At 43.7% G+C, this 14135-nt stretch overlaps 1 protein-coding gene across 1 annotated transcript in view; it reads right to left on the bottom strand.

Moving 5' to 3' along the window:
• The window catches only part of LOC138296694 (adhesion G protein-coupled receptor F5-like), a 1174222-nt gene that overhangs the window by 1055795 nt on the left and 104292 nt on the right, over positions 1-14135 (bottom strand). The window contains exon 2 of the mRNA XM_069236066.1: positions 4012-4136. Within this exon, the coding sequence (XP_069092167.1) occupies positions 4012-4116 (105 nt within the window). The 5' untranslated portion in view covers positions 4117-4136. The remainder of the gene's footprint in view (positions 1-4011; positions 4137-14135) is intronic.

Below are 14135 nucleotides of genomic sequence, written 5' to 3'. Positions count from 1 at the left end.
TGAGTGTATTCTTTAATGTGTGTAAGTGCTGTGTGACTACAGTGGTATTGCATGAGCTTTGCATGTCTCCTAGATAAGCCTTGGCTGCTCATTCACAGCTACCTCTAGAGAGCCTGGCTTCTAGACACTGCCTACACTACACTAATAGGGGATATCTGGACCTGGTATAAGGTGTGACTACCTTTGGTACCCACCACACACCAGGCCAGCTTCCTACAACCATGCACTAAATCAGAGTTGCCGAGAGGTCAGACGTAAGCTGTATTTTTTTTACCCCTCAACATCATCAAATTATAAAGGTCCAAAACACAAACAGTCTACCTAGCACTAGCTAATTAGTCCTTTGCTGTCTAATTTGCTGATACTGCTTATGGGTTGGCAATCAGAAACTGAAGTAATTTTATGGCACATTGTGATAATTGAATCTGTAATAACTGATTTTGCCTTCTCCTATGTTGACCTTCCTGCCAGCGAACTGTTCACCTGCAGTGGAACAATGCGTCAACCTGGAACGTTTTATGTCTGCAGGAATTGACCCACAGAAATGTTTGTGCTTTTCATCCGTCTTATGCTGTGTCTCCTAATAGACACTCCAATTCACGACCCTCTCTTTTGCACATAAGACTGTCCAGGCACATTTCTGAGACTGCTTGATTCCTTCCCGTACTATACCCTAGTTCTGGTACTAGAGTAGGTAGTATACTGATCTGCCTTAGATTTCATCACTGACCAATTAGGGGCACAACATATTATTTTGCTAAATAAAATGCCTCCTGACTTTTCCCTGGCTGTCAAAGGAGGTGTTTGTGCAAGTGTGGGTGAAGGGTTTTTGGAAATGTCCCTCTCTGCAGGTTCACCCCCAAACCTTTTGCCTTTTACCCTCCACTGTTTCCTGACTTTCTTTTTTTTGGCCTAAGGACTCCGCTGACCAGTGCTAAAGTGCATGTACTCTCTCCTTGAAACAAGCCTTGATTGGTGTATATACCTATGCTATATTTAATCTACTTATAAGCCCCTACACCAGACGTGACCAGTACCTATAAATTAACTGCTACTTAGGTGCCTGCAGCATTGCTTGTGCCACCCACTGAAGTAGTACTTTAAAACATATCCCAGGCCTACCATCATAGCCTGACTGTAGTGTTACATTGCCATGTCAACTAAGCATCTAAAGCTCATTGCCAAGCCTCAAACTCCCCTTACATATATGTTATACATATGTTACCTGTAAGGTAGGCCCCTAGGTAGCCCTTAGGGTAGGGTGTTATGGAATTAAAAGGCAGTACACATACTTTCGAATATTACATGTCCTGGGAGTGAAAAACTCCCTAATATGTTTTTCACTACTGTGATAACATTGGACATACCTCATTACATTTAATAAGCTGTAATTCTCAATTTGAAAGGAGTATATATGTCATGTGTAGTACCCATGGAACTGTAATGATTAATCCTCCTTAATGGCAAAGTGAGATTTTAAGGTACAAATTTGAAATTTGGCATACAAAGTTGTCATTTTCCTGCTCTTAGCCCTGTGCGCCTTAGCCCTGTGAGCCTGCAGCCTATCTCCAATACATTTCATGGACACATACCCTGCTTGAGAATAAAGTCCAATGGTATTCCCATCACACAAATCTCACTAGGTGAAACTACTTCAAATAAAATCTCCTTTGTACTCCTATAAAGACTGGCACTGTCACATTCCATTTAACAACTCTGACCTGGATTACTGTATGAAAACAATGACATCCAGGTACACACTGAAGGACCTGAGGAATCTGGACATAAGTGGCATTTCAGAATCTGAGTAGCGCAGGTCTAAATGGGATGATTCACAACTAGTTTTGTCTCAGTGCTCAAAATCGGGGGTCCTGTGGCTTACAACTGCAATGGACTGCACCCTCCTTGCTTAGGTTCACATGATCTATCCAATAGCTAAAACTCTCCCAGAGAATACCTTCAGCCAATGAACTCATCCTCCTGGACCTCTCCGCAGCCTTCGACACTGTCTGCCACCAAATACTCCGTACACGCCTCTATGACGCAGGAATCCGACGCAAGGCCCTTGACTGGCTCGCCTCCTTCCTCGCCGAAAGGACCCAGAAAGTCCCCCTCCCTCCTTTCCAATCCCCAGCCACCAAGATCATCTGCGGAGTTCCCTAAGGGTCCTCCCTCAGCCCCACCTTTTTCAAAATGTACATGGCCCCGCTCACCAATATCCTCCGGCCACACGGAATCACCATCATATCCTACGCAGACAACACCCAGCTTGTCATCTCCCTCACCAGAAACCCTACCACCGCCAAGACCAACCTCCACTCCGGACTCCTTCACACCGCCAAACGGATGACAGCAAGCCACCTCAAACTAAACTCCAACAAAACTAAAATCATCATCTTCGGCCCCAACAAAACAATATAGGAAGACTCCTGGTGGCCCACCGCCCTAGGATCACCCCCAACACCCGCCACCCACGCACGAAACCTCTGCGTCATCTTAGATTATTCTATCTCCATGACCCAGCAAATCAACGCTATCACCTCCGCCTGTTTCAACACCCTCCACAAGCTGCAAAAAACCTTCAAATGGATACCCATAGAAACCAGAAAGACCGTCACCCATGCACTCATCAGCAGCAGGCTAGACTACGGAAATGCCCTCTACGCTGGTACCACAGTCAAGCTTCAGCAGAAACTCCAGAGGATCCAGAACGCAGCCGCTCGGCTCATCCTGGACCTCCCACGCCATGAACACATCTCCTTCAACCTCAGATCCCTTCACTGGCTTCCTATCGACAAAAGGGTCATCTTCAAAGTCCTCATCTACGCACACAAATCCCTCCACAACACTGGACCAGCCTACCTCAACGAAAGAGTGAACTTCCACACTCCCACTCGCCACCTTCGCTCCACCGACCTCGCCACAGTCCCCCGCATCCAATGCGCCACCACCGGAGGCAGATCCTTCTCCTACCTCGCCCCCAAAACCTGGAATTCCCTCACCACCAACCTCCGCAAGACTCAGGCCCTCCTGTCTTTCAGAAAACACCTCAAGACATGGCTTTTCAAACAGTAATCGGCAGACCCCCCTATTTTATTTTTTTCTCCCCCCCCCCAGCGCCTTGAGACCCTTACGGGTGAGTAGTGCACTCTAAACATTTTTTGGATTGATTGATTGACAAAAATTTATCTCTTGAACAAACAAGTAAATAGCTTCATTAACAATGTTTTACAATTTTCGCATCTCCACAGAATGTTGCTTTTTTGCATCAGCTGAAATGCATCATTCTCACAATGGACTTTGATAGTAGCCAGAACTTTTTTGCATCAGCTGCAATGCATTATCCTCATTCTCACAATGGACTTCGATAGTAGCCAGAACAAAGTCCAAGTTACGAGTGCAAAATCATACACGACCACACAACCTGAGACTGATATGTATGGACTGTAACTCATCCCTACTGACAGTACCTTACCTGTCAATCAACAAGATTTGAACTGAAGACCATCTGCTTTCTTCACAAACCCTGGCATTGGTCAATCTGAATTCTACCTCAACAAATATGTTGGTACCGTTTAATGGCAGCCAAATATCTAAGTACACTAATCAAATGGACTCGCCATAGGCACTGTGGCGTGAGATAATAATGAGGTCAGGTCCGGCAGAGATCCCCAAGTACAGTTTCATTGTTTTTCATTTACCATACACTTGTACAAGAAATGTGATGGAATTCATCATTGAAGAATGTCATCAGTGATAGTGTAGAATTTGTAAACCTCTGCTTCCACTCTAGAACTCAGCTTTGCCTCCAATCACTTTGTTGACTGTACCACTGCCTCTGACCCTAAATGGCTCTCTGCTGTCATCCAGCTAGGATTGCACTATACCAACACCACATCTACCCATAGATTCACAGATTTTTTGGCTGTGTATTTCTATGCTTGTAGTCAAGATCAATTGAAAACTACATAAGTACACCAAAAACATACAAAGATAATTCACTTGACTTACGTCTACAGAAGACACCGCATTTATACTCGATTCTGGTGCATTTGCAGAAGATGCACTGATGAACAGATGGAAAGAACAGAGCAGGACTATCCAACATGATTTCATTTTCTGCTCCTTTTTTATCACTACGTGAAAGAGAAAAGCAACTTGTTACACAACATGTACAATTATGTCCAAAATAACATTAACAAAAGTCTCTACATGAATAATCATTACATATCATTTTAATAAACAACTCACAAGATAAATGTATTTAGAACAGGCTTTGAAACTCTTTTCAGCTTTGGTGTAAATCACAGAAAAATATGATTATTGTTGATGCAAGAAAATGTACTTTTAACTTTGAAATGCTGTAACTTGAAGATACATAGGGATGCAAAAATAAACAAAAAAGAATGGAAACAAAGGAGCACTGTCAAAAATAAGGTATTGGGCCACTAGCCCAGACACTAATGTGCACTTCTTTTTAGTGGATGTGCACGTGATCAAGTAAAAAGCCATCACATAGTGCAAGATTAAGTGCATGATGTGGGCTAACCCATTGACTCATGCTGTATACCGTGATGTGTAGGAGCAAAATGTGACTGACAGTTGAATACCAATAGTTGAACATGGCTGACTCAAAGCTTCGCGATGCATGTATGTATGCACTTTTTAGTAATTCATTGTTTGAATTACACACGGCTCAATAAACAAGCTGTCCTTTTAGAAGACCTAAAAATATTGTCCATATTATGTGCTTCTGCATGCTTACACAAAGTACTTGTGAGAAAGTCACCCTTTTAGCATGTTCACCTCAATGTTTCTGGCTGATACTGATGGTAACTGAGCCTGACTATTCCCTGGGCTCTGCCTAACAGCCCCAGGTCCAGTGCTCTGAATGGCACAATGTTATAATTCCATTTGACAATGGCAGACCCTGTAAGTCCCTAGTCGATAATAGGGCAAAGGGGATTCAAACTACCTAGAAGTTCCTAGAATATAATAAGGCCGGGAAGAGTAGAGACCCAGTGGATTTCCTGCACTGGAGTGTGCAATTTTGTGTGCCTGCTGTTTTTAAAGGCAGCCCCACCTTTCAGACTGTCTTTGAAATAAATGTAAAATGTATGCAAATTCGACTTTGGAATTAAAGGCACTTCCAAAGTAACAATATACCTTATGTTTACATATTAGTCACCCCCAAGTCTCCCCTAGAAGCTCCAGGGGTAGGGTCCCATGTAACTATAAGCAGGGGCACTATAAAAGATGTTTTATATGCCCTGGAGGGACAAACAGCACCTTTCATTCCCCCCCATTGTTGAAAGTTGGCTCCATAGGCTATAATAGAAATACTTTTCATAAGCCTAAACATTGCTAGTAAAAAGATGAAAATTTAAGGACTTAAATGGATGGATGGTATTGATAAATGCAACAAATTGCAATTGTTGGATTTATCATAATTTATACAGAAAACAAGTTATGAGATTGTCTTTACAGTAAGCCAAATTCCAGCCTGCTAGTGGTCTCTCTCTTGATTGGTCAGCCCTAACAGAATTAGCCAGGCTGCTTTGAGGTGATAAGTGGCCTGCACTGAGCAGAGGTTATCTGATGGGGGAATTAGACAGATGTTGAAGTCAGGCCAGGAATGGAGACGGGTAAATCCAACTGAGGCTTCAAAAGAAAACCAGTCAGATAGGAATGCAGCCAGGCATGCCCTCTCACCCCTCTACTCCACAGATAGATGGCAGGCTTGAGGAACGAATTTGCAGATGTCCAGAGAGGGAATTATTTGAAATGAGCTACACCAGCGGGTTGATTTAGCCAGATCTTACTCCTCTGGAAGGAAATCATCCATCTTGGAATGTTAAAGTGCAGTGCTTTCTGGGACAAGAAGATGTCACACTTTGGAGGAAGCTGTCATACCTTCTAAGCACTAGTTGTGCATTTAATTCTTGAAAATTCATATCCCTGGTTCCCTATATTGGATTTTTGTCATTTTGGTGTCATTTAAAAGATACAAATATTTACTATTTGTATACATTGGTGTGTGATTGCTATTGTGTTCTTACTTATGTACTATATTGGTGTACTTAATGCTTTAATACCTGTCTCCAGAGTTAAGCCTGACTGTTCATTGCCAAGCTACCAGGGGTTGATCCAGGGGCTACTTTGTGGGACCTTGACTGGGTACAGCCCTGTGTTGGGGGTGTATTGCTAGTGGTAGCTTTGTACCTACTCATACCAATACCCAGCCTCTAACAGTACTCAATTTGTAACTGTAACATATTGCATTAATGGAACAATCATTGTTGAAAATGAAGGGGCAGAGAGCAATAATAACTGAAACACAGAGGGTACTAGGATTTCCAAAATCAGGGTAACAAAATAAAGAAACTACACTAAATCCCATCTTTAGTTGTCCAATCTAGCCTTGTGCTCAAGTGCAGTCCACCTCGACCATCCTATCTTAGTCATGAGCAACAAATGTTCAGATATGCCTGGCAGTGCCAACCAGAAGCGAGAGTCACTAACCCCTCGAGGCACATCTTTCTCCGCACCTCCTCCCAGTTTGGAAAAGCCATGCACTAAGGTTTGGTGGTCTCTTATTTCACGTTATAGTGGCCATCATTCATTTATGTTCAGATGATGCTCTACATGAAAGAAAGAGCCCATTAGTGGTTCAGCAGCCACCTGCCTCCGCATGCTCACACATCCAGCCAAAACGTGGTACTTAAAGCAACACTACTTTATTGTGAAAGCATCAGAGGGCTTGAAGGGAGGTTTCAAGAAATATGCCACCAATTTTCCTTCTATTAGATAACTTAAAATTGGCAAAACCAATATGTGTATTTTTTGTTAGGATACATGTTTGGTGACTTTGGGCCTCACTACCAAAAGTAGTAGATGTCTCATTTGCTATACTTACAATACCATTGCTATCAATACAATATAATATTGCAGACAAGACAACTGCCACATTCTGGTGGTTTATAATATTAATAATAACCCCCTTTAAACACCATGAGGCTTTGTTTTATCATAACCGCGGCCAGATGAACAAGCCTAGGGTTATTTCTCTGACGGTGTTGATAATCTGATGTAGTCCAAGGGAATCTGTGATTAGCATTTTAGATTGTGGTTTGCATTTCTCCCAACTTCTCTCCATCATTTCTTATTATATATTGTCAATATTGATTAATGCTGTTTTTATTGAACACATTGTTTTTATTTTACTTCTCTCATTAAAAAAAGGAAAGACATTACAATCCTTAGATATAACATTATACTTCTATGAAGGATGGAGTCACTTTCCTGGAAATCTTTCCCAGTGATCTTCTGTTATCTGACATGATGGAAATTCTGAATTGAAATCAAATAGAAGCACCCAACAGAAATCGTGAATATACATGTTGCAGAAAGGACAATGAGCCTTCCAGCAGCTAATGACCAATGCGAGTCTGCCGAACACCGCTGAATTCTTCGAAGATTTCTTCTTGCTTTGGAGATATTTTGCAGTTCGTGCAGGTTCAGATGGAGGAGATAAAAATCATGCAAAATGACTTCCCACTAGACAGGTTTTGTGAGCTTGTTGTTTCTCTTAGCAGCACAATGTACTTCTCCATTCCAGTCAAGCGCTACTTTTTTTTTTTTAAAGGTGCCACTAGTTAAATTCTAGTCAATGGTGCTTTCTTTACAAAAGTTCTTCCTCTTGGCAGAATTGATCTGCTGCAGTACAACAGTAGTAGTGTGTGTAATGTGTGTACTACAGGTATTATTTTAAATGAACCTTCAGAACTGTTCTAAAAAATCAGGTCCAGTTGTTCACATCTTCTAGAGTGATACCCAAAAATAATCCGACTGGTGAGTAGGCCCTTGTTCTCCACCTCAAAGCCCAGGACTGGAGACAGGCACACCCACGTAAACACCCGCCTACTCTTTTTCTAGATACACACAGCTACCAGACTGACAGCTTTTCAATCAATGTACTCAGGCTACAAACAGCAGAAAGCACAGGGCTACAGAAAACTGGGCTGGAAGGTAATGCCAGCAGGCTAATAATGTTTCTAATGGTTGATCAAAGTCTTAGCCCAGTAGGGAGTCATGAAGGGGTGGATTTTGTCTAGTTGTTTATGTACTACCCAGCAACACAAGCGCTAATTTGGGCTTCAGCACTAACCAAATGTTTTGTGATTCTAGGCAAATCACTTGATCTTCCTGGGGGTCAAAAATGCAAATATGTGCAATGCAATAAAAAGAAGACTAATGTAATACCTGCACTGTCCAGTATTATTCCGGTTACTGTGTACTAATACATTCTCTATAATATGCTGGTTTACCATAAACTATTTTCAACAGTACACAAAGTATAGAACCACCGTTCAGGAGGCAAATATGCTGTGCAATTTAGTATGCTGATCGTTCAAGACAAGCTTATTTATTGTTGTTATTTAATCAAATATTAATGAGGCAGCTCGATTTCCATTTTCAGCTACAGAGTAAAGCACACTTCCTATTCCAGGGTTCTTTCAAGGCTTGTAGGCCTGACAAGATGAGAGAACATAATGCTGGGATTAAATGGGGTAGTTCTGAACAAAATCTGTAGATGACCTTTCTCTAAATCAAAGCCTTTTACCTACAAAGTTACGTATTTTAAGGTTTTACATGTCTGTAGGGGAAAGAGTAAGGTTGGAAATCTCTCGCTGGCTACTTCTGGAACATTGGTAAACCAGTTATGGCTTTGGGCTAGGCATGTTATTACATTGTTAAATGTTTTTAACTTGTTTCTGTTCCTTGTAATTCGAGGGGTTGTTGGCCGTAATTAGTTGAACATTTGTTTAGTTTGATTTGACAGTATTTTAGTTAGATTTTCTTTTTGAGGTTATTTCTGGCCTTTGTCGGCAATTCTGTAGGCTCAATCCAGGTAACCAGGGTCGCCAAACTATAGTAATGGTGTTTCAGTGGCCATACAGTTTCTTTATTTTATTTCAATTTGGTCGGCTGACAAGACTGTGCTCCACCCACCAGTGTCAGAATATAAGCACTATCAATAACAGTCAGTTGCATTTACAACAGAAGCATTTGCCACTTACATTACTTTAGAATGCAAGGTAAGTGTATATAAGGTAAGTGAAATCGAATATATATAGTCACTGAACAAACCAAAGGTTACAGGGACGTTATAGTTAGGTTCACATTTCACATGTACACCACCAGTGAAATTCACCAGTTATAGTTACCTCAGCTAACTATTGGCCAGATGTATCAAAGCTTTTTGCATTTGCAAACGGTGTGAATGCCCGTTTGCGAATGCAAAAAGCCCTTTCAGAATGTATCAAAGGCATTCTGAATGCAATTTTAAGGAATCGTTAAAATAGCGATTCCTTAAAATTGCGACCCTGTTTAGAGAGTCGCAGACTGCGACTCTCTAAATAAGAAATCGCAAGTAAGGAATCCTTATTTGCGATTTCTAAAGCACATGTATGAAGCAATTCCTTAATGAGAATTGAGCATTAAGGGATCGCTATTACCACCAAGTTGAACTTGGTGGTAACCATGTGCAAATTTTAAAAATGCATTTAAAATGCATTTTTAAAATCTACATGTAAAGCACACATGTCCTATTGGCGTGTGTGCACCTTACATGTTGTTAAAAATGTTTTTGGGTGCAGCAGAGGGAGCCTTAGGCTCCCAGCACCCTGGACTTTCCATTTCCCCAAATTGCGAATTCCAGTTAGGAATTCGCAATTTGGGACATGCAAAATATTCGCAAATATGGGCTGACAGGCCCATAGATGCGAATGGGGGGCTGTATCGCAATTTGCGATTCGGTAATAGCATTTGCGATATTTAAGAAATCGCTATTACCGAATCACAAATATGATACATTGCATTTTGCGAATCAGAAATAGCGATTTATTTAAAAACGCTATTTCCGAATCGCAAAAGGCTGCTTATAACCTCACATATTACATCACTCATGACTTGGTCAGTGACATTACTGATGACATTCCTGATGACATCTCAAAGAAATTACTGATGACATTCACACTCACAAGGCAGATACCCATAGTACCGACTTGGCAGCTACCTGAGTCGTAAGATTTCTTTAGACGGCAGCCACGACAGAGGATTCTCACATATGTAGAGGCGGCAGAAAAAATTACCTCGTGACTATCAGATACTGCAGGACAATTATGTCTGAGAGCTCAACAACATACCTCAGTAGTAACCTCACTAAACGTTCGGCAAGGCGCTGCAGCGGGGCTCTGGTGCCGCAAGCGTCCTCTTTCGACAGCTTGCCTTGGCCCACGCTCACATCAGGTAATGTCTCCCACCTCTAAGTGAGTGATAGAATACTGCTTTTGAAACTGTTATATTGATGTGTAGATGTATTTACAATTTCGTACAACTGTTACTTTATGTGTGCTGCATATACCACAATGCTTTGAGGTGCCATTACCACAGACAAGACATATGCCTGTAAAAATTCCAGTGCCATCTAAGGTCTTCCTTCTTTCACTGTCCTGAGGAGGCCTAAAGTCATAAAGGAACTGAAAGTGGACCTGCTGAACCGGAAGCACAGCGCAGAACAGTATGCAAGGAGGAAGAGGATCAGGCCAGGCAGGATGCCACAGACGAGCCTCGGTCCGACCCGAAAAGCCCCATGCATGGCTCCCACAGCCTCCAAAGCCCCAACAGCCCCTAGCCTCCCCCAGCCTCCCTTCCCTTGGTGTGGAGCAGTGCACAGCAGGAGGCAGGAGGAGAAAGGGAGAGGGAAGGAAAGTGAAGCAGACAAAGCAGGTGAAGCAGGCAAAGCACAGCACAAGCATGGCAGGCGTAGGTGGCTGCCGCCAAGAGAGAGCCCCGGCCTTCTACAGAAGTGGCCCAGGCAGGTCTGGGTGTGGCTTGTGGGGAGGCCAGTGAGACCCGCATGCCAGCAGCACTCTTGGGGACACCACACACCTCAGCTTCAGGCCACACAGTAAGGCCAGGACCCAGCAGGAGCCAACCGGCCACACCAGGACCAACTAGGACCAAACAGGACTATGGCAGGACCACAGCAGGGCAACCAGCAGGGCTCAGCAGGACCCGGAAGGGCTCAGACGGCCCCATCAGCAGCCCAGCAGCCCAGAGAGGGTACACTTCAGAAATCAAGGTACGTGCGCCGCCACACCACCGAATACTATGCCCCAATCGACAGCAACATTATCAGCCACAACCAACACACTCCTAGATTGGGTGGGAATATGAAGTGACTATAAGAAACACGCAGCTCCCTCCTCCAGAGTGCCCATGACAGGATCCAAAACCTAATGAAAAAAGAGAAAGCAGCGCCCAACAAGCAGGGTGGGGGAAAGATGAAGTGCACCAGGAGGCATCAAAACACAATAGAGGCAGACCCCCAGAAGGCCAACGAGTCCGAGGACCCAAAGGTGTGCACCCCCTGAGAACATAAGCAGGCACAAGGGCGAAGCCGAAGCACCGGGGGCCAAGGAATTGACAAGTATTTCACACCACTGGGAAAAAATGTATGCTGCAAACCTCCCCCAGGAGGAACATTCTCAAGACCACAGCCAAATGGGAGATCCTTCAGTGACAGTGCCATTACACTGAGCACCTCCTGGGAAACCGCTCCCCCAAGTAAAATGTCTCAAGAATCCATGCCAGACTTGTCAATTCCTAATGCACCAAGCACACAACCCCTCCACATAACTTAGGACAATTCACTCGAGCACAGCATTATGCCTCAAAAGTGGGAACCCCCAGTATCTCCAATCATAGTGATAAAAGGCAGGGGTGATGGTGGGATACCCAGAAACCACGACCCCAAAGAAAACAGCACAGAAGGAAGCCAGGAAAAATTAGGTCCAGTATCAGCCGCACCAGCCTTAACAAAACATTCAACCTCCCCCCAATGGGAGGTCTCACAGACACAGGAAGAATTAGAGGAGGTCTTCAAGAAAGAAGATGAGCAGTGTGCAGAAGAAGAGGGGGAGGATGCTCTCCTCACACACACAGAAAAGAGCATCAAACATCCTAGCACTATAGGGGAACAGGCACTTGAAACAGCACAAAACCACAGCCTCACAGACACGAATGACACCCTGCTGACCGGATGGGATGCCCTAAACAGGACACTAACGGCCATAATCAATGCAACGATCTTTAATACAGACAAATTAGACATCCAAATCGAAATTCGGCAAAGTTTGGCAACCACCGTAACAGCAATAGACAATAAGCTGGACAAGTTAAAAGCGCTCATTCGAAGAGCACAGTCCCACATGGAGACCAACAAGGGCAAGGTATATCAGACATACCAGTGTCACTGTAGCACAATTTTGGATAAACTCCAAAAACTGCCATGAGTCATGTCCATACTAGTGACAGATCTAAAACATGAATTTCTCTAGCGGGGAAACATCAAGCAGGTCCCACAGTGCCCACAAGGTGCAAACAACTCACAAAAAAGATCATCCATCCACTCCGCCCAGGACGCAGCAAGTCCAGCACAGTCTTTAGCATCTTCAGTTGAAGGCTCAAACCTGGAACACACAGCCATGAAAGGCCCCTTCATTCCTGTCCTTTCCAGGAAAAACAAAAAAGGTCTCATGAAAATGCACAATAGAGCAGTGATGGAGCCGGAAAGTAAATACTCACACCCCTCTAGCCAAGGCAATCACAGCTCACCAAGAGGAAACCCAAACAAAAGCAACCCACAGCCGCCCAACCGGGTGACTCAAAGTCGCCAACCCCAACAGACCAGCGGCTGCCCCTACTGCCCAGGAACTATCCTACAAGGCTGCAAGAAGAAGGAAGAACAGGGCAAACCAGACAAAAGATCATGGGGTCACTCGGCCCAGAAATCATGATAGGAGACTCAAACTGATTACAGTCAAACCACTCAAGACTCAAAACCGAGACACAATCTGTAACCCCAGAAGCAACCACTCAGCTCCCATCAATGGAGAAGACGGACGGTTCTGAATTAAATCATAGATCCATCCCCGGCTCAATGACCCACGGAAAAGAACATGTGAACAAGAACATAGCACAAACCAACTATACTCAGACCAATGCAAGGCGCTCACACAGGTATCCCCCCTTGATAGGGACTCAGAGGACACCAGCAAGCAGATCGGTGATCCCAACTATGAGACTCCAAAATCAATTATGTCCTACCCAAACCCTCCATATCACCAGCATAACAAATACCACGAATCGAGTGATTGCCGAATCAGAAGAAAAGGCAAAAATAGACGCTGCAGTTACATCAGCCCTGCACATCACAAACAGCGTGAAATCAACAATTAAGCTCACACGCCCAAAAGTCAGGGGTGCTAACACCATTACTTTCTGCCCTTCCTACAGATCTCAGGGCCCCTGGGACATCCTTAATCAAGGCAATCTTCTAAGGATCTGCAGCACAATCCAAGAACTAGAAACAATAATTAGTAAAGATCTGCAATACGTGGCCTTCATAACACAGAAAAAAGGCGACATAAGTGAAAGTACCGAAGTCTGCCTTAACAGCACAGAGATAGCACAGTCAGTATGGTCCAAATCAGAGATATTCAAAGACTGGGGCATAGAGCTAAAGGAAGCGTGTAAAACAAAATACCCCTCCTTTCTAATCCCGCAAGAAGAGACCAACAAAAGGGACAACCTCTAAGCAACTATCGCCCAACCATCAAATCAGCAATCTTTATTGCAACACGCCAAAGGGGCATCCCCTACCTTCACCAAGAGCCCAGGAGAGATCACTATATACATCGCCCAGGGCATCTCACAGACAAGGCTTTTGTCAGGAAGGTGGACTGCAAGACGAGGGATGTAACTGGTACAGATTCACTTCTCGATCCTGAAGGAACCCTACATCATAATGTCAGATCTGGAAGTTGCTCTGACATAACAATCCCAACCGGACTAATGCTGTCCAAAAACAAGCTGTGGGTCACAGACATAATATCTTGACACATTGCGGGGGCCAGCATAATCATGCAAGACCCAAATTTGGAAGCCTATTTGAAATACTTCGATATCATCTGCCTACAGGAATACTGGAAAGTATCCAAAAACCTGTTAGGTGGATTTTAAGAATTCCTAAGCCCGGCAGCTAGACCTAAACACAAAGGGCACCCAAA

This window comes from Pleurodeles waltl, chromosome 5, assembly GCF_031143425.1.
Source record: "Pleurodeles waltl isolate 20211129_DDA chromosome 5, aPleWal1.hap1.20221129, whole genome shotgun sequence".
Lineage (NCBI taxonomy): Eukaryota > Metazoa > Chordata > Amphibia > Caudata > Salamandridae > Pleurodeles > Pleurodeles waltl.
This window is presented reverse-complemented; position numbering and strand designations above follow the sequence as displayed.